This window comes from Schistocerca nitens, chromosome 2, assembly GCF_023898315.1.
Source record: "Schistocerca nitens isolate TAMUIC-IGC-003100 chromosome 2, iqSchNite1.1, whole genome shotgun sequence".
Lineage (NCBI taxonomy): Eukaryota > Metazoa > Arthropoda > Insecta > Orthoptera > Acrididae > Schistocerca > Schistocerca nitens.
The window spans coordinates 103237243-103258601 of record NC_064615.1 but is presented as its reverse complement, the minus strand read 5'-3'; the positions used below and the strand labels follow the sequence as shown (position 1 = coordinate 103258601).

The following is a 21359-nucleotide window of genomic DNA, read 5'->3' as shown; positions in this document are numbered from 1 at the left end:
TTTCTTCTAAGATAAGTCGTAGGGTCAGTATTGCCTCACGTGTTCCAACATTTCAACGGAATCCAAACTGATCTTCCCCGAGGTCCGCTTCTACCAGTTTTTCCATTCGTCTGTAAAGAATTCGCGTTAGATTGCGCATTTACATACGCCCACTACCGGTTTACGCGAAGATGCAGCGAAGTGTCACATTGACAAGAATCAGCGAAGGCAACACAGGCCATTCAAAAGAGTTTTCCTTGTGCATTGGAACTTCCCCTCCTACTGTCTACATGAGTGAGTGGAAGAAAAACTTATGCTCGATAGATATATAGAGCACGCCAAGGAATTCTACAACAAGGAGTGAAGCTCGACCAGTGATTCAATTCGCAACCTTGGATAGCGGAACAGGTACACTGACGGTTGCAAGAAGCCCGTTGTTCTACTAGACAAGTAGCCCCACTCATCCGGAGTTTAGGTCAACGAAAAACTACAGCTCTGAGGCGACACTAAAATAAATAAGACGTCAAGACCACCAGGTATTTTTCTGGAGCGAAGATACTGTGCTGCCTAGCTACTGTGTATCTGCTTTTGGATTAAAACTGTCTAGACGTCAGTACTGAATTACTATTTTGGCCTGGCCGTGGATTATCCCAGTTTTCACAGAAGACTCTTATCTCTTGTCCACAGCCCGTAAAAATCCCTATTATATCTGCTAACTTACTTTGTTTTCTGAGGGAGATATTCAGAAATTCCTGTTCGTAAGTTACCATTAAGCCCGGTCCACACGCAACGATCTGCCTGCGCAGACATCGGTGCAGATGTCTGTACATGCAAAAGATCGCTGCAAATGTGGTGTGTTCACACGACACAAACACCAATCTACTACTACTCGCCCGCCATCTGTCGGTGTAGAAAAGAAATATCAGTGGCAAGCGACTACGCTCCCCGTAAACGTGAAACATTTAATTCAGTTATTTTGAAATATAGAAATGGAGGAAGTTCTGTTGCGGTCTGTGTTCGCAACTTGTGTTGCAAAAAACATTCAGACCAACCACAGGAAACAGAGAAAGCGGGCAAAATGGTGTAGACAGTGGCTGCTAAAGCGAAAGCAGTTTTCTCACGTAAATTTACTGAGAGAGTTGCAGGACGAACCTAACGACTGGCGAAATTATTTGCGGATAGATGTCGAAACTTATAATTATCTCTTAAAGCTTGTAACCATATTATGAGGAAAAATACTTGTATGACAAGGGCAATTTCTCCTCATGAACGGCTGGCGGTAACATTGACACTCCAATTTCATCTTCAATTGTACTCCTGCTTGGTCTTGGTGTTTCTTGATCACTAAGAAAGCCAAGCAGATCAAAATACCATAACGTTGGCTGGTATACTTGATCTACTCCTACACCATATCTAGATTTCTGAACTTTGGATAACTCAATTAGAGCATTGTATGCTGCAATCTTTTTGTCTCGGTCACTATATTCTTTACTTTTAATCTTCCGCAAATATGGGTGGTTTCTACAAATTCAATGAATTCACTTACAAACTCTCGGGAACACCGACGAGTATCAGCCAATTTAATGCCCTGTGCGCACAAATACAAACACTAGACTGAGCAAACAGCTGTTTCGCGACAGATTTGCGGCGATCTCCTGTCCACACGCTCCAACTTGTCTGCGCAGATGTGGTTTGAACCCACAGATTTGAGAGGTTTCGCTCAAACCTCCAACTTCCAGGTTTGCACACACCTCAGGTTGGTGCAAATCTTCTGTCCACACGCAACGATCTGTCTGCGCAGATGTGATGTGTGCAGACATTTGCGCAGACAGATCGTAACGTGTGGACGGGCCTTAAAGCCCGGTCCACACGCAACGATCTGTCTGCGCAGACATCGGTGCAGATGTCTGTACATGCAAAAGATCGCTGCAAATGTGGTGTGTTCACACGACACAAACCCCAATCTACTACTCGCCCGCCATCTGTCGGTGTAGAAAAGAAATATCAGTGGCAAGCGACTACGCTCCCCGTAAACGTCAAACATTAAATTCAGTTATTTTGAAATATAGAAATGGAGGAAGTTCTGTTGTGGTCTGTGTTCGCAACTTGTGTTGCAAAAAACATTCAGACCAACCACAGGAAACAGAGAAAGCGGGCAAAATGATGTAGACAGCGGCTGCTAAAGCGAAAGCAGTTTTCTCACGTAAATTTACTGAGAGAGTTGCAGGACGAACCTAACGACTGGCGAAATTATTTGCGGATGGATGTCGAAACTTATAATTATCTCTTAAAGCTTGTAACCCTTCATATTATGAGGAAAAATACTTGTATGAGAAGGGCAATTTCTCCTCATGAACGGCTGGCGGTAACATTGACACTCCAATTTCATCTTCAATTGTACTCCTGCTTGGTCTTGGTGTTTCTTGATCACTAAGAAAGCCAAGCAGATCAAAATACCATAATGTTGGCTGGTATACTTGATCTACTCCTACACCATATCTAGATTTCTGAACTTTGGATAACTCAATTAGAGCATTGTATGCTGCAATCGTTTTGTCTCGGTCACTATATTCTTTACTTTTAATCTTCCGCAAACATGGGTGGTTTCTACAAACTCAATGAATTCACTTACAAACTCTCGAGAACACTGACGAGTATCAGCCAATTTAATGCCCTGTGCGCACAAATACAAACACTAGACTGAGCAAACAGCTGTTTCGCGACAGATTTGCGGCGATCTCCTGTCCACACGCTCCAACTTGTCTGCGCAGATGTGGTTTGAACCCACAGATTTGAGAGGTTTCGCTCAAACCTCCAACTCCAACTTCCAGGTTTGCACACACCTCAGTTTGGTGCAAATCTTCTGTCCACACGCAACGATCTGTCTGCGCAGATGTGATGTGTGCAGACATTTGCGCAGACAGATCGTAACGTGTGGACGGGCCTTTACTTGTCATTGCGTTGCGTAAAATCGCAGTCACTGATAAACTGGGTTTATGCTGTTTGTAAAACATGTTTTGCATCAAGGGCCTACATAGTGAAAACATGAAAATTAAAATGTACATTACCTGATACAATACAGTTATTTTAAAACTAGATTACTTCTTTGGCAATTTTGTTATTGGTTATTTTGTGACACAGTCCAGAAGTCGAAGTGCATTAGCCTTACTAGATGCTACACAAAGTTAACAGGCATTCATTCAAGCCTGCTTTATCAATAATTTCGAATTCTGATCTGTTCTCCTCGTTTCACCTTACTGCCTTATAACATGAGATTGCTTGTAGTGTCGGCTTTGAGTTGGCGTCAGGAGGAGGGGTAAAAGGAAAGATACTCCAAAAAAATGGCGTGAGTGATGGCGTCTAGTATGTGTATTGTGCCGAGTGGACTAAGCGGTAGTTAATCAGGGACATGAGACTGAATTCAGTGTAAATATTGAAATAATGTAGGCATTTTAGTTAAGGTGAGAACTACTACTAAATGCTCAGGTACTTGGGGTCATAGTATGTCTCCGAAAGCAATAAGTCCTCTTCTGGAAGAACTAAGAAGGTATATTGCCCGTGTTAACGTGGGTTTGAAGTCATAAGCTCATCAGATAGTGTGTAATTCCACTAATTCGACTAACAAAGATAGTTTTGCTATTACTAAGCAGTGTTTTTAACAAACGGCTAAGAGCCTATATGAGTGCGTGGGACAGATTATTTTGGAGAATACTCGGTTCGTATTGATGATGTACATGTAGAAATAGTACATGCTTCTTGTTCCAAATACTTATTGCAACATCGATTAAGTGCTGTACGAACTGCACGAGCTATAAATAATAATTTTAGTCCTGTGAAACAAGTAAAATCCGACAGAACGACGGTACAACGTAGAGCTTTTGCTTGTAGAGTGCGCTTTGTTTTGATAAGGCCTGGTTGACTTAAAAGGTGAATGCATATGGTGAAATACACGCATGTAATAGGGTTGATAGCCGTACCGTACTGTAGCATTTAAATTTATTTATTTTTTTTATTTTTTTTAAGTGAATGTAGTTGATTGATAATTACTTATCTACGTGCACAAGTGAGCTGGATTTCGAGAAAGTGTAAGATTTGTTGGAGTTTGTTTATTCTTGAATAATAATGAACATGTATTTAGAATATTTAGACACTTCACACGTGATAGTAAGTACAGTACGTTGACAAAATAGTTGAAGGCTTTAGATTTAGGGAAATTACGTCTGATGACCATGTTTTCGCCACAAACTATTAATATTACGCAGAACTTTAGCTTCCGACTCGTTTAGCATGACCACCACTCGTTTGGAACTTGGGTTTCCTTGTAACAAATTGAAACAGTATTTTCAGTGAATAGAAGAATGATTTATTAATTGCATGTTTGACTGACTGTTTTTAGTGGAAAATTTGTATCCAGAATAAGTTTGTGCATTGTGTGCTCCGTTAAAAAATGCCAGTTTGTGTTGCTGTGTTTTATATATGTTTTATATGGGAAAAGTGTAATAGTGGTTTACTTTGGGGGTGCATAATGGAGCTGTTTTTAACAAAACTCTGGTTTCATTATTGTGTGACATTGTTTGAAATATAGTGACATGCTATCGCTGTTTGATGATGACCCACTTCTTACATATCATTGGAATTTTTAGCTGTGGGAGTTTTCGTTTAGGCCTACATACTGTGAGAGGATGAGCCCTTTTTTCCTATGCTGCAAAAAAAAAAAAAAAAAAAAAAAATTACACAGTTAACAGTCAGTGATACTATGAGCAACATCACACCATTGACTTGCAGTTGGATTATTAATATATCTGCATTAAAGTTAAGTGATTACATAACTCATCTGACTTTGCAAGATGCATAAGAGCCAGTGTTATTATTCCAGATGCTATTCAACAAACATATTTTGTAATCTTGGTGGTTGTTGTTGTTTTTGTTTTGATTATGGTAATTGTTTCCAGCTGTTTCACTTACGTTGCTCACAACACAGACACAGTATCACTGAATGTTAACTGCGCAGTTTTGTTTGCAGCATTGGAAAGGATTCATACTTTAATAGCATGTATAGTAAAACTTCCAGAGTGGAGTCGTGATATATAGTGGGATCAGCAATAAATCCTGTGTCTAATAATATTGTCATCAAATGGATGTAGGCCTAAAACCCAACTCTTCCTCCTTTCAGTTTTAAACCTGTATCTTGTGTCATTACCCAGGAATGCTGTAATGTAATTATTTTAGATTGTCAGTTCGTAGGAATTATCAGTTGGACGAATATTAACCCAGGATAGCTTGCAGCTTGGCTTACGTTTACAGTTGGGCAGGGTGAACCTAACAATATTGTGTGCCAATTTTCACTTGGGGTGTAATGGTGGTGGCCTGTGACATCGTACGTGTGCAAACAGAGACAGAACACAATAGTCACAGTACCTATATTGCCTTGTAGTGCCAGATTGATCTGTAGAGTAACTGAAGATATAGCTTAGCTGAAGGCATAGTTTAGATTGAAAGGTAACAGTTCGGTTGCGAGTTGGCTATGCAAATTAATGTGATATCATGAAATCAGATGTGTATAATTCCTGACAGGCCACTGAAGTGTTTTATGCATGTTATTTTGATAATGTGAGAGTGGTCACGAGATATTAAGTTGATTATTTCCTGTTAATCTCTTCTTGGAAACAGTGGATTGGAGAGGTACCTAAGGAAGATGATCCTCTTATTTTACCTGCATATTGCTCACAGTATTGTGTTCTTGCCATAGTCCTAAGTTCTCAAACTTCAAACAGTCCTATGTTTGCTTCACCGTCTGTCAGTCATTGTTCTAATCTGTTGGCTGTAGCTCTGTTTTTCAATGAGAGAGGGCTGCACCAGCAGTAACTGTATGAATAAAATGCATTTTGCTGTATAGACCCATTAGCGGTTGGCATCTAATGGCTGTTATTCCATTATATTGCTATTTGGAGGATAGCTGGGTAGTAGAAATGACATTTTGACAACATGTGTGTTTGCAGTTTCAAGCTGAGAGAAAGGCTGAAGATAGGCAGTTCCATAACAAAATGCAACAGTTAGTGAAGAAACCATTCTCCCTCTTGCCAGAGGGCTACTCTGTATAATCCAGTATGTTGTCACTTTTGAAGCAGTTTGTTTGTGCTTGTGCACCAAATTGGTCCAGTTTTCCTTATTAGCATTAATGGCTTCGGAATGACATTCTCTAAGAGAGACTTGCCAAGGGTAGACCAGTGTGGATACTACTCTCCATTCAGCTTAAATATCTACATCATTTAAATATGAAATTAATCAAATATATGCAAATTAACACACATCTAATCATTTTTATGAAAAATTCAGATTGCCTTATTGCTAGTTACATATCACTCGCAGACTTCACATTTTCAATGCAAGTATGAATTCTTGATTATAGATATTTTGTGAAAGATTGTTTGAATTAAAAAAAACACAAATTTATTAATACTCTTTTATAAAATATTAATAACTAAGAATAATAAAAACTTTAATTTTGCTTACGGTATGTAGTTAGAAACAAGATGATGTGCATATTTATTAAAAATGATTAGGTATGTATTAATTAGCATATATTTGATAAATTTCATATGTGAATGGAAGATGATGTGCATATTTATTAAAAATGATTAGGTATGTATTAATTAGCATATATTTGATAAATTTCATATGTGAATGGCGTGTTGTTATACAAATTGAACAAAAAATAAATAAAACTAATGAAAAAATCTATATATCAAAAAGTAAACCAGCGATCCATTGATAACCCTGAGCCTCATGGCCAATTGTGAAAGTTGCCTTTACTTTGGTGAATTAACACTCCCTGGAAAATTTAAAAATTGATTTTCTTGAGAAATTTTGAGTTGCATTGAACTGCTTTGGGAAAGTGATATGTGAGTTCTGAAATTCACAAGTTAAATACAAAAAATTACAGAAAGCTGATTGTCAGGTTGTCTCTGCCACGAACACAATAAAAAGGCAATTTAAACACAAAACTTATACACTTTGCAGCTAGTTGGCATACATAGCTCTTTCCTCTGACTTTAGGATTGCACACACGCATGCGGGCACCTACTTTTGGAGCACAATACAGAATGAATGCTGCAATACTGAAATATAAACTATTGTCGAAATATTTGCATTAAATGTCTGTATTTGTTTCCTGGTTTGTCTAACTTAATTTTGTATTTTACAATTTTTTGAAAGTGGGTAGACCTCTTGATCATGGTAGTATGGTGTGCCTCACATTTGTCAGCTCTGAAGGCTCATAAAAATCAATCTCCCAGCGAACATGAGATTCAGTTTGTGATGGAATGTAGTATCAATGCTCAATTTCTTAATTACAAAACATTCTTTAAGTAAAGGAAAGGAAATCACTTGTATACTACTTTGACTCTACTCCTATTCGGTGCTATTAAGATTTAATCTAGAAAACAATGCAACTATTGTTGTTATGTATATGTAGCCACATGTAGCACATATCTTTCTGTTGAAGACTGAGCTTTATCATTGTGATGCTGTGTAGGTTTATGTATCTTGGCTACAGCATGTTACCTTGGATGGGCAGTTGCCAGATGTAAGCAATAACTTCAGGTGTGCCACAGGGAAGTGTGTTGGGACCCTTGCAATACATGTTGTACCTCCAATGACTTTGTGGACCAGATTTTTTGCAGATGATGCAGTTAGCTATGATGAACAACTGTTTGAAAGAAGCTGCATGAATATTCAGTCAGGTCTTGATAAGATTTCAAAGTGGTGCAAACAAGACAACTGGCTTTAAATGTTCAGAAATGTAAAATTGTGCACTTCACAAATTGAATAAACATGGTATTGTATGTCTATATCAATAGTCACTTTTGCAAAGAGTTCATACAAATAACTGGGCTAACAGTTAACAGTGATATGAAATGGAATAGTCACGTAGGCTCAGTTGTGAGTAAAGCAGGTAGTAGACTTCAGTTTATTCGTAGAATACTAGGGAAATGCAATCAATTTATGAAGGAGATTGCTTACTAATCACTCATGCGATGCATCCTACATTATTACTGAGGGACCACACCAGATAGGACTGACGAGTGATATTGAACATATACAGATGATGGCAACACAAATGGTCACATATTTGCTTAGCCTGTGGTAGCGTAACTTAGAGATACTGGAGAAACTGCACTAGCAGATTCTTCAAGATAGATGTAAACTGCCCCAAAAAACCTACTTACAAATTTCAAGAACCGGCTTTAAATGATGACTCTATGAATATTGTAAAACTCGCTAGATATCGCTCACATAGGGACCGTGAGGATAAGATCAGATTAATTACAACACACACAGAGACATGTAAACAATCATTCTTCTCATTCTACATACATGAACGGACTGGGAAGAAAACTCTAATAACTGGTACAGTGGACAAACCCTGTGCAGTGCACTTCAGTGGTTTGCAGAGTATAGAAGTAGATGTAGAAGACTGGTAGAATACTGTAGTCTGGATAACAAGGTCCAGTAGACACACACAGTAAAGTTTTCTGGTGTTCAAGCAACATTAAATTTTAAAATATTCTTTGAAGAGCAGTATCCTGTTTAGTATTACCCCAAAGTGTAATGAATCACACTGCAGATTTTTTTTCCCTCACCAGATGCACATTTTGCTTTCATTTTATTATATTGCGGCTTGTTCATTCCTGAATACTGATCAATTTACCTGGTGCCTAATTGTGATGTAGCTCTTTGTTGTTATAAAGACATCATGTGAGAAGTTGTTCACTCATTTTGACAGCTACTAGACATGTGTCCTCCTTGTGGCAATTTGAAAGAATACAAACTGCATGGTTAAAACTTTGTTGTATTGTTATTGATAATTAGTATTCTACAGAAGAGATTTATTGGTGTTACTGTTTATGTACTTGTTTATCCTTTAGAAGAAAAATGAAATGTTAAATAGCTGTTGTAGTGGATGTATCTCTTGTAAGAGAAAGATAATTAAAATTAGCTTCAAGAATGCCCAAGGGAAGTGGGTGGCGACCCTTACTGTTCGTGCTGTAGCCTATATTAATGACTTGGCACCCAATGTTAATAGTAATCTTAGACTTTTTGTACAGGATGCAGTTATCAGTAATGAAGTACTGTCTGATACAAGATACACAAATTTTCAATCAAATATTGGTAAGATTTCAAAGTGGTTCAAGTTCTGGCAGCTTGCTGTAAATGATTGAAAATGTAAGATTGTACACTTCAAAAATATAAAAAAAATGTACTATCCTATGACTACATTACCAAAGAGTGACAGTTGGAATTGGTTAATTCATACAGCTGTTGTTGTGTAACAATTTGTAAAGATATTAAATGGAACAATCCCACAGTATCGTGTAACACAGGTGACACATCTCATTTCATTTGTAGGATACCGGGTAAATGCTGTCAGGCTACAAATGAGGGATTGTAAGCAGTCTATTACAAAACACCTGTGCAACACATCCTAGAATACTGACAAAGTTTATAGGACCCCTAACAGATAGGGCTAAGAGGGGGGGGGGGTTTTGAACATATGCAAAGAAAGACATCACCATTGATTATAACAGGATATCCAATCCATGGGCCGCATGCATCCCAAAGCAAATAGCAGTGTGGCCCAAGAAGGAAGTATCTCATGATCAAAATAAATAAAATAAAAATAAAATCCATACAAATCCATTTATGTAAAGTTATGATAAATTGAATATTTTCAATTTGAATCGCCTGCCACTTGATTCTCTCATTTGCCCAATTTTTTTCCCCCAGTAGTTATTGTTAGTGTTAAGCTTTTTAGTGCAGCCCAAAATTCTCATCTTCGTCCAGTCTGACCCAAGTAAGCTAAAAGGTTCGACACATGTGGATTATATGATTGTTTGACCCATGGGAGAACATCACAGAAATGCCAATGAATCTGAAAATGGTAGATGCTTGCACATAGATACCAATTATTCCACAAAAGCCTACTTACAGAGTTCAAGAATCAGTATTAAGTGAGGAATGTAGGAATATAGTACAGCCTCCTATGTATTGCTCCTCTAGGGGCTGCAGATTCAAGATTGGACTGATTACAGTGTGTGTGTGAGTCCTTCAAGCAGTCATTGTTCCCGTGGTCTATATGTGAATAGAATGGAAAGAAACCTTGACAAGTTGTACATTGGGGAATACCGTCTGTGCTTGTCAGTGGCTTGTAGAGTATAAATGTAGATTATCCAAATTTGCTCTCTCTCTCTGTCAAATTAAATAATACCATTAGTGAATTCTAGTGTTCCCATTTCCTTTACTTATGGTGTTGGTTGTTATGAAATTTTCAAGTATTCATGAAACTCATCTTTATTTCCTGTTTGTTTCAGGCTGCAGGAGTATGACTTGCTCAGCAATGGAAAGGAGCAGCAGGTAGTTCCTGAATGTATGGTGACACAAATGATCCATGTGATGGCCCGCAGACGAAAAGCGGCAGTGAGAAGGAGAAAAACAAAGTCAGTAAAGTTATCATCAACAAAAAACAAGAAGAAACTAAACGGACTGTCAGAACACAAACTCAATGGTATCTTAAGTCACCGGATTTCAGACACGAGAGAAGATAAAAATACAAACATGTGTTGTGGAGATTTGCAACCTGCTAATGCTACTGACACTCTGCACCAATCTCCACCTGCTGCAATTCATCCTGTTCAGCCTGTTTCATCCATCCACAAGAAATTTGGCAAGTTTCGTTGCCTACAGGAAGTAATTGAAAATGAAATTATGTCACCTGAGGGTTCAGATGTCTCGAAAGAAGTCATAGAAACTAGTCAGGATTTAGAGCCTCTGAATGAAGTAGTAATTGAACAACAGGAGGAATTGGACATCAGTAATGCTGAGCAAGTTGTGTGGACAGATGAATATGTGGAGGACATGATTGTTTGCGAAGGTGTAGAAATAGAAGTGGGAGATACAAGAAGCCAGGATGATCAAGAATTAGACTATGAAGACAGTAGGGAGTGTGAAGCAGACCAGGTCTCTGTGGTAAAAGGTAGTTACTGCCATGACTGTGGCAGAGGAGCTGAAATAGAGGAGTGTAAGTGTGTTACAGTTGACAAATTAAGTGCCAACTCTAATTATGTTAATACAAGTAATTGTAGAACCAACCAAATAAATTATGTGAGAACAACCAATGAAAATACTAATGTACATAGTGAACAAATTGTGAAGTGTTTTGATGGCTGTGGCGAGGAAAGTGACATTGGAAACCAGAACATTATTGAAGACTGTATTACGTATGAAGTCAGTGACAATTTAGAAACTACAGCAAATGATGAAACAGTTGTTAGTGAAGAGTTTGTTGTAGAACTACCAGTTCCTCAAGATCAAGTGCTTTGTGAAACTGACAGTCAGAGTGATATTTCAACTTTTAAAACTGAAGTACGCAACACTGATACAAATTTAATAAGCAGTGTTATGCCTGTGTCATTGGGGAGTATTGAAGACTTACCGGTTGCAGAAGAGGAGCACCATGCACTAGAAGGCTGTGATAGTGTCCATAAGGAATATTTGAGCTGCCAGAGTCCCAGATCTTCTCTGTTTGGAGAGAGAATCATGGGCGAAGAAACCAAAGATGAGATACACAACTTTTCTATAGAAAATATAGTGCCATGTGTCAATGAAGTGACTGTTATCACTGAGGGTACTGATCAAAGCTGTGAAGATTCTGGAAGCCTTGATATCAATGAAGCTCCTTGCTTCACAGCCAGTGCATGCGCAAATGAAAAAAATTGTCGAACAGAGGAGGTACCTGAAAGAAAACCAAAGTCAGTCAGTTCTAGAAGCCGTAGTGGCAGTACAGACACAACAGGATCTGAAAGCAGTTCAAACTGTAGTATAGGTGTGAGAAGAAGCAATCGCATTCGTTCCATAGGCTTGTCGAGACAAAAATCGCGCTCTAAGAGTGATTTACCAAGCTCTCCTAAGAGTGTTGCAAGGGAAACCTCTGATGGAAAACATGTTGGGGCACCAGAACTTGTGTGTCCACCAGTCAGCAATGATCCCATACAGAAAGACAGTCTCTGTCATCCAGTTTCCATGTGTACTTTCCCAGCTGTTCCACAATCTACAATATCTGCATTTGATCTCGACAGCAGCAAACCGGTGAAAGTGAAATCACGATGGCGACGATCAAGTGAACTTGAAATGGGGGGAAACCGTAGTGGTGACAGTGATGTGGTGGTTGGAGCACAGTCAGTATGTGTGTCAGGAATGACAGATACACCTTGTAATACATCGAACAATGCACCCAGTTTTCCAGCGAATGAGAACATGTTGGATGTAGTGTCAACTAAGAAGGAAGTCCGTAATGAGAGAAAGGAAAGAGAAGAGAGAGAAATGGAGGAGAAACTTCGCAATTACATTACATTGTATGAGAACGAGTATCTTACAGAAAGGTGGGTGTATATGATACAGACTGATTGTTGTAGGATTTAAATAAAATTTGTATTGCATGTGGTTCATGGTTGAATGATCTTTCATTGACATTTTGGAGCATGCCCGTTTAAGTAAATGTATTGAAGGGTCATATCAGGCCATCTTCATGTTGATCAGGTCTCTGCTTTTGTTTCCAGACACAGAGCGTTCGTTATGTTCTAAATATACTGGATTCAGTATAACAGAAGGTTCCACAGACATTTTGTTTTTGGGTGTTATTCCGTCCTGTAATGTTGTTCACGTATTTATGAATTTTATTAGCCTATTAAATCAATGCTTAAAGCCAGTAGGGTTTCGCCCCCCCCCCCCCTCCCCCTCCCTCCGTCATGCTTTGCCTATTGGCAAGAGGTTCCATGCCCATCTGGTACAGGAATGAAGCATTTTGTATAAATTGTCCTACTGCGTGCATTATTTGTCAAAAATTAATTGAACTTTCAGTTGTTAACAATAGACCTTCAGTTCTTATAAAATATAAGTGTATATATCATTTTAAATGAAGTCTGTGTGACATACTTCGAACCGGTCGCTGAAACAAGTCCTGCTCTGTGTAGCTTGATAACAAAATAATAGCACTGTGAGCTGATTGGACAGTTAGTAGATCCTGTTTTCATCAGCCATTGTCACTTTCCAATGAAGATCTTTACAGTGTGTGCACAGATATCACTGCACTTAACCCGATGAGTATATGTTTGGATTACCAGCAGTGCAGATGCTTGTTGTGCACATGTATTAGAGTTGTAGGCTTAAGAGGTTTACATTCATTTATATACTTTTGTTTTATAGAACACTGGAGAATCTTTAGAGATGTGGAAAGAGTTACATGTAAACTAGCAACCCACCCTGGCTTCGCACAGGTAGCACCAAGTATCTGTGGTTGGACAACTTGTCTGGCATTGTGGTAATAAATTATGTATGCAAACCTTACCCTTTAAACAGTCTATCTGTTGCTGAAGACTATATCACATTCCTTACGGTAGTTTCTGAGTTTAGCCTACATATACGGACAGAAAAACGTGTCGGGTGGACTTTTAACTTCTGGTGTGATGTATTTAGATATACTGAAGGGAGCACTCTGCATAAGTTTTTTCTCTCTTTTTTTAGGTAACAGGTTGCTATACTCTTATTTTAGTTCTTACAAGATCTATAAACATAATAAAATTAGAAGACAAGCCACCACTGCTTTCCTAGATTTCCTTAGTAATTTCTGTTTTTTACTACTGCTTGTGTGATGTATAAATAAATGAACACACTATTTGCTGGAGAAGCAGTTGCAGCAATTGGTTGCTATTTATGCTTTCAAATTTGCTTTGTTACACATAATCAATTTCTTGTGCTTCCACATTGTCTTGGAAAGTACAAATTTAGGTTTTTAACATTCATTCAAGAATCATAAAAGAAGGTTGTATACCTGGAAGAATCCTGGAGATACTAAAAGGTATCAGATAGATTATATAATGGTAAGACAGAGATTTAGGAACCAGGTTTTAAATTGTAAGACATTTCCAGGGGCAGATGTAGATTCTGACCACAGTCTATTGGTTATGAACTGCAGATTGAAACTGAAGAAACTGCAAAAAGGTGGGAATTTAAGGAGATGGGACCTGGATAAACTGAAAGAACCAGAGGTTGTAGAGAGTTTCAGGGAGAGCATAAGGGAACAATTGACAGGAATGGGGGAAAGAAATACAGTAGAAGAAGAATGGGTAGCTCTGAGGGATGAAGTAGTGAAGGCAGCAGACGATCAAGTAGGTAAAAAGGCGAGGGCTAATAGAAATCCTTGGGTAACAGAAGAAATATTGAATTTAATTGATGAAAGGAGAAAATATAAAAATGCAGTGAATGAAGCAGGCAAAAAGGAATACAAACGTCTCAAAAATGAGATCGACAGGAAGTGCAAAATGGCTAAGCAGGGATGGCTAGAGGACAAATGTAAGGATATAGAGGCTTGTCTCACTAGGGGTAAGATAGATACTGCCTACAGGAAAATTAAAGAGACCTTTGGAGAGAAGAGAACCACTTGTATGAATATCAAGAGCTCAGATGGCAACCCAGTTCTAAGCAAAGAAGGGAAGGCAGAAAGGTGGAAGGAGTATATAGAGGGTTTATACAAGGGCGATGTACTTGAGGACAGTATTATGGAAATGGAAGAGGATGTAGACGAAGACGAAATGGGAGATAAGATACTGCATGAAGAGTTTGACAGAGCACTGAAAGACCTGAGTCGAAACAAGGCACCGGGAACAGACAACATTCCATTAGAACTACTCACGGCCTTGGGAGAGCCAGTCCTGACAAAACTCTACCATCTGGTGAGCAAGATGTATGAGACAGGCGAAATACCCTCAGACTTCAACAAGAATATAATAATTCCAATCCCAAAGAAAGCAGGTGTTGACAGATGTGAAAATTACCGAACTATCAGTTTAATAAGTCACAGCTGCAAAATACTAATGCGAATTCTTTACAGACGAATGGAAAAATTGGTAGAAGCGGACCTCGGGGAAGATCAGTTTGGATTCCGTAGAAATGTTGGAACACGTGAGGCAATACTAACCTTACGACTTATCTTAGAAGAAAGATTAAGAAAAGGCAAACCTACGTTTCTAGCATTTGTAGACTTAGAGAAAGCTTTTGACAATGTTAACTGGAATACTCTCTTTCAAATTCTAAGGTGGCAGGGGTAAAATACAGGGAGCGAAAGGCTATTTACAATCTGTACAGAAACCAGATGGCAGTTATAAGAGTAGAGGGGCATGAAAGGGAAGCAGTGGTTGGGAAAGGAGTGAGACAGGGTTGTAGCCTCTCCCCGATGTTATTCAATCTGTATATTGAACAAGCAGTAAAGGAAACAAAAGAAAAATTCGGAGTAGGTATTAAAATTCATGGAGAAGAAGTAAAAACTTTGAGGTTCGCCGATGACATTGTAATTCTGTCAGAGACAGCAAAGGACTTGGAAGAGCAGTTGAACGGAATGGACAGTGTCTTGAAAGAAGGATATCAGATGAACATCAACAAAAGCAAAACGAGATTAATGGAATGTAGTCAAATTAAATCGGGTGATGCTGAGGGAATTAGATTAGGAAATGAGACCCTTAAAGTAGTAAAGGAGTTTTGCTATTTAGGGAGTAAAATAACTGATGATGGTCGAAGTAGAGAGGATATAAAATGTAGACTGGCAATGGCAAGGAAATCGTTTCTGAAGAAGAGAAATTTGTTAACATCGGGTATAGATTTAAGTGTCAGGAAGTCGTTTCTGAAAGTATTTGTATGGAGTGTAGCCATGTATGGAAGTGAAACATGGACGATAACTAGTTTGGACAAGAAGAGAATAGAAGCTTTCGAAATGTGGTGCTACAGAAGAATGCTGAAGATAAGGTGGGTAGATCACGTAACTAATGAGGAGATATTGAATAGGATTGGGGAGAAGAGAAGTTTGTGGCACAACTTGAGTAGAAGGAGGGATCGGTTGGTAGGACATGTTTTGAGGCATCAGGGGATCACAAATTTAGCATTGGAGGGCAGTGTGGAGGGTAAAAATCGTAGAGGTAGACCAAGAGATGAATACACTAAGCAGATTCAGAAGGATGTAGGCTGCAGTAGGTACTGGGAGATGAAGAAGATTGCACAGGATAGAGTAGCATGGAGAGCTGCATCAAACCAGTCTCAGGACTGAAGACCACAACAACAACATTCATCAAGCGCATAAGAGCTATTATGTTTATTTTTTTATTCATATCTTGTTTCTTCTTGTCAGCATGTCTATGTAATTTGTACCAGAATGCATTGTATTTACAATTTCTGTATTTGATAGGGCTGCAAATGAAGCTGCAGCACATGCGTTGGTGAATAACAACTGATAGATAAAACATATTTTTTAACATTATCATCATATGTGTCATTATTGATGGGCCAAACAATGGAAAATTGAAGTTGAAATATCAGCATTATTATGTAAAGGATAGATTGCTACTCAATGGGAAGATGAGATTTTGAGCTGGGGGGGGGGGGGGGAGGAATGTGTTAACATTGAGCTTTCTGTCGAAGCCTCCTTCAGAAAAGAAAGCGCACACAAATTCACATAACTAAACATGCCTCATGCACACACGTATATGGCTTTCTCCGGCTAAATATTAAGCGTAGCTGGCTGGAGATCATGATCATGTGTGCATGTGGTGTATTGTCTTTTCTTTTCTGAAGAAGGCTTTGGGCCGAAAGCTCAATGTGTAATGGAGTTTTTATTGTGCCTGCCGGCAACTCATTGTGTCCTCTTTATGGTGAGTGGTGGTTTATTCTTTTCATAATGTTGATAGGTCATGTTTATTTGTGCGTAGTATTTCTGTTATATCCACTAATGCAACAGATATACCTTAAGGTAGAAAGCACATGTGAATACATATTTCGCTTAAAATGCGCTGCAGCCAATTATCTCTCTTAACAGCTATCAAGATATTAAATACAGTTTTACATACAGTTAAAAAGAAGAGTTTTGTTTCGTTTGAATGAATAGCATCAGTGAGTGGTGTGTGACTGAAACAGGTCTTTGCACCCTTAAATTGTTTAGAAGCTTTTAAGGTAGGGAATAGTTTACATGTGAGTTTGGCAGCAGCATGCAAAAATGGGTCGTCTCTATAGTAAGTACTAATCTTTACTGCTGACACACAGTTCACATTTTTGGGTGGTTCAAATGGTTCAAATGGCTCTGAGCACTATGGGACTTAACATTTTTGGGTGGGAGACGGACAAAGTGGTTACTTGGGAGGTACCATTAATGCCTTGCATTTCCATGAACTGACAATCTGTGCCATTTAATGTGCTGAATAAACTTAATGTCCTCAATAAGCTGGTTCATGTTTTGATCGAATGCACACGGGTAACTTAAATTTCTCAGCTCACTCATCATACTATAAGCAATATAGTATTGGCATTACTGATTGTTACAATTTTTCTCTCAAATTATATCTGGCTTAAACCCATCAGAACTGTGATCTGACTGCAAATTTCTCTGTGGATTTGACAGATCTTGGCTAGAGGTAAATCTCATCAACCTTACAGTTGGTTTGAACACCACAGTGGTTTACTAGACCTGGTTGTATTGGATGTAGCAGACTATAGGGGGGACCCACAGTTTAACATGGACTTCCACCCATGGTGCAGCTGGGCATTTTTCACATTAACATTGACAGAGATGAAAAAAGTGATACATGGCAATAAAAAATCCTAGAAATGATGAAGGCTCAAACCCAACATCTTTGCATCTGCAGTTTGCCACTTCACCAGTGAGCTACTGCCTTGTGAATCTTATTTCAAATCCTCAAGAATATCCAAGGCTTGACAAACCTGAATTGATGCTTTCTGTAGTTTCTGACTCATCACTGTTGGCATCCGAGCCTTTGACCGACATCACAGAGCAGCAATTTTATTCTGAACCTCACTCTTGTATATTGGTCGCAATTTGTGGTCTGGTAAAAGAACACACTTTAAAGCTTTCTTAGTTCTACTGTTCTTACTTTATCAGAATGCTTAAGCCCTTGTTATTGAGATGGTTTCTTTTTTGAAATACATTAAAACATAGATTTTCCAAGAACCTAAACTGAGTTAGAAGCAAGGCTTCATGACAAAAGCAGATTGTTTTAATCTCTCTCAAGCTCATAACCGGAACAGTTTTCAGCCGCCATTGTTGATAAGTTTGGAATTTGGTAAGTTCTGTATTACAGTTACTAAAAAAGGCCTAGTGGCACTCAAAATTTTCCAAACATCCCATTATGCAAGATGGAAAATCAGGCCTGATATCTGTCCTACACAAAATAATTTAACGAGACACTTTCTACTACACCACCTAGTTGGCAACAGTTTACTCACAAGCTTTTGCACTCAGTGGCTTTCTGGGTTGCAACTAAAAAAGAACTGGCTTCCATTCACCTATAGATGATTGCACAAGTGTTATTAAAGTTCAAACAATGGAAAATCCAGGATGAAATAATGAAAATATTATGAAAAGGATGTATTGCTACTTGCCATATAGAGGAGATGTAGAGCTGCAGAAAGGCACACCAAAGAGACTGCTAAACATGTGAACTTTCAGCCAAAAGGCCTTCTTGTAAAGTAAACACACACACACACACACACACACACACACACACACACACACACACCTGTCACTGGCCACTGTTTCAACATGTTTAGCAGTCTTTTTGATGTGCTTCTCTGCGACTGAACATTTCCTCCATATGGTGAGTAGCAATCTATTCATAACATTGTTCTTAAAGTTCTAAACACATCAATACACTGTCATTCAGACACACACAGAGACTAATTTGTGTTGTGTGTTTTCTGTGGCAGCAATCAACAGTTATTACCCATAGGATTAGACTGCCACCAGCTATCAAAACACGGTGTGTGTTAGCCAGTAAACACGCGGCAACAACTGGTGTATGGATGTGTTTAGTACTTAAAGAAGGATGTTTGTGAAAACTCTAGAAGTGAGTCATAACATGTTATTTCCTACAGTGATTTCCATTGAGGTAATAATTTCATGGTCATAATTAGATAAAATAAACATATTGGCTACTATGCAAAATTGCAGCAGCTAAGAATAACAATGCACAAAACATTAAATGTAACAAAAATGTTGAATTGCAGAATGAAATTGTCACTCTGCAGCAGTGTGTGCACTGATATGAAACTTCGTGGCAAACTGTGTGCCCGACAAAGACTCGAACTCAGGGCAAGTAGTGTAATGATTGAGCTAGCCAAGCATAATTCATGACCTGTCCCCACAGCTTCAATTCTGCAGCACCTCATACAGAGTTCGAGTCTTGGTCCAGCGCACAGTTTTAATCTGCCAGGAAGTTTCATATCAGTGTATACACCACTGCAGAGTGACAATTTCATTCTGGAAACATTTCCCAGGCTATGGATAAGTCACGTCTCTGCAATATCCTTTCTTCCAGGAGTGCAAGATCTGCAAGGTTCACAGGAGAGCTTCTGTGAGGTTTGAAAGATAGGAGACGAGGTAGTTGCAGCATTGAAGCTGTGGGGACGGGTCAGGAGTTGTGCTTGGGTAGCTCAGTCGTTAGTTCACAACAGTTTATGAATGTTTGACATTAGTATTTTCAAGTTCATTGTTTCTAACCGTATAAAGAGTTATATATGTTAAAAAAAAGAAACATTTTCGTAGTACAAGAATGACTGCTTTTTCTAATGAAAAAGTAGAGACAATAAGAGGAAATAATGTATAGTAATGTGCCTACCACATCAAAGTATGCAAAATTTTATATACACACATCAAAAAAAGTTTTGCGTCACCTCGGTTCCGACACCTGTTCAGAAAATTGGATTAGAGATCAATATAAACATTACCACCCTTTTTATTGCTCATGAAAACCATACATTGCCTGTTGTAGTGAGACCTTCAGAGGTGGTGGTCCAGATTGCTATACACACCAGTACCTCTAATACCCAGTAGCATGTCCTCTTGCATTGATGCATGCCTGTATTCGTTGTGGCATACTATTCACAAGTTCATCAAGGCACTGTTAGTCCAGATTTTCTTACTCCTCAACAGCGATTTGGTGTAGATCCCTCACAGTGGTTGGTGGGTCACGTCGTCCATAAACAGCCCATTTTAGCTATGCCAGGCACTGAAACGTGTCAATGTTTCAGTCTGGAGAACATGCTGGCCACTCTAGCCGAGCGATGTCATTATTCTGAAGAAAATCATTCTCCAATAGGTTCACGATAGTGGCAAGAGTTGTGCATGAAGATGAATGCCTCATCAATATGATTGCACTATCGCTCTGATGATGACATTAATGTATCGTATAGCCGTTACGGTGCCTTCCATGACCACCAGCGGCGTATGCTGGCCCCACATAATGCCACCCCAAACAGCAGGGAACGTCCACAGTGCTGCACTCACTGGACAGTGTGTCTTAAGGCATTCAGCCTGACCGGGTTGCCTCCAAACATGTCTCCGACGATTGTTTGGTTGAAGGCATATGCGACACTCGTCAGTGAAGAGAATGTGGTGCCAATCTTGAGCAGTCCGTTCGGCATGTTGTTGGTCCTATCTGTACCGCACTGCATGGTGTCATGGTTGCAAAGATGGACCTCGACATGGAAGTCGGGAGTGAATTGCGCATCATGCAGCCTATTGTGCACAGTCTGAGTCGTAACACGACGTCCTAAGGCTGCATGAAAAGCATTATTCAACATGGTGACGTTGCTGTCAGGGTTCCTCCAAGCCATAATCTGTAGGTAGTGGTCATCCACTGCGGCAGTAGCCCTTGGGCGGCCTGAGTGAGGCATGTCATCGACAGTTCCTGGCTCTCTGTATTTCCTCCATGTCAGAATAACATCGCTTTGGTTCATTCCGAGATGCCTGAACACTTCCCTTGTTGAGAGCCCTTCTTGGCACAAAATAACGATGCGGGCATGATTGAACTGTGCTATTGACAGTCTTGGCATGGTTGAACTGCAGACAACTTGAGCTGTGTGCCTTCTTCCTGGTGGGATGATTGAAACTGATCGGCTGTCTGACCCCCTCTGTCTAAAAGACATTGCTCATGCATGGTTGTTCACATCTTTGTTTGGGTTTAGTGACATTTTTGAACAGTCAAAGGGACTGTGTATGTGATACAATATCCACAGTCAATGTTTATCTTCAGGTGTTCTGGGAACCAGGGTGATACAGAACTTTTTTGATATGTGTATATAATATTCGTAAATAACAGCTGGAACAAAATTGCTTTATCCAAAAATTATTGCAGTCTCAAACTGACTGAAAAATTGGACTTGTCTCCCATGTAGCACAAAAATGCTCAGTCATGTGGTGTACAAGCTAAGCTGCAACCACTGTGCTGCATTCTATGTAGGCATGACAACCAACAAGTTGTCTGTCTGCA

The 21359-nt window shown here is 39.1% G+C and overlaps 1 protein-coding gene across 7 annotated transcripts in view; it reads left to right on the top strand.

Annotated features, from left to right (window-relative positions):
- The first annotated feature begins 3317 nt into the window (after positions 1 to 3317).
- LOC126235770 (uncharacterized) overlaps positions 3318 to 21359 on the top strand; it is a 272353-nt gene continuing 254311 nt past the window's right edge. For 6 of the 7 annotated variants that reach the window (XM_049944566.1, XM_049944570.1, XM_049944569.1 and 3 more), the window contains exons 1-2: positions 3394 to 3526; positions 10350 to 12416. In XM_049944566.1, the coding sequence (XP_049800523.1) occupies positions 3483 to 3526; positions 10350 to 12416 (2111 nt within the window). In that variant the 5' untranslated portion in view covers positions 3394 to 3482. Of the gene's footprint in view, positions 3527 to 10349; positions 12417 to 21359 lie in introns of all 7 variants that reach the window. The other variant, XM_049944568.1, reaches the window with a different exon arrangement.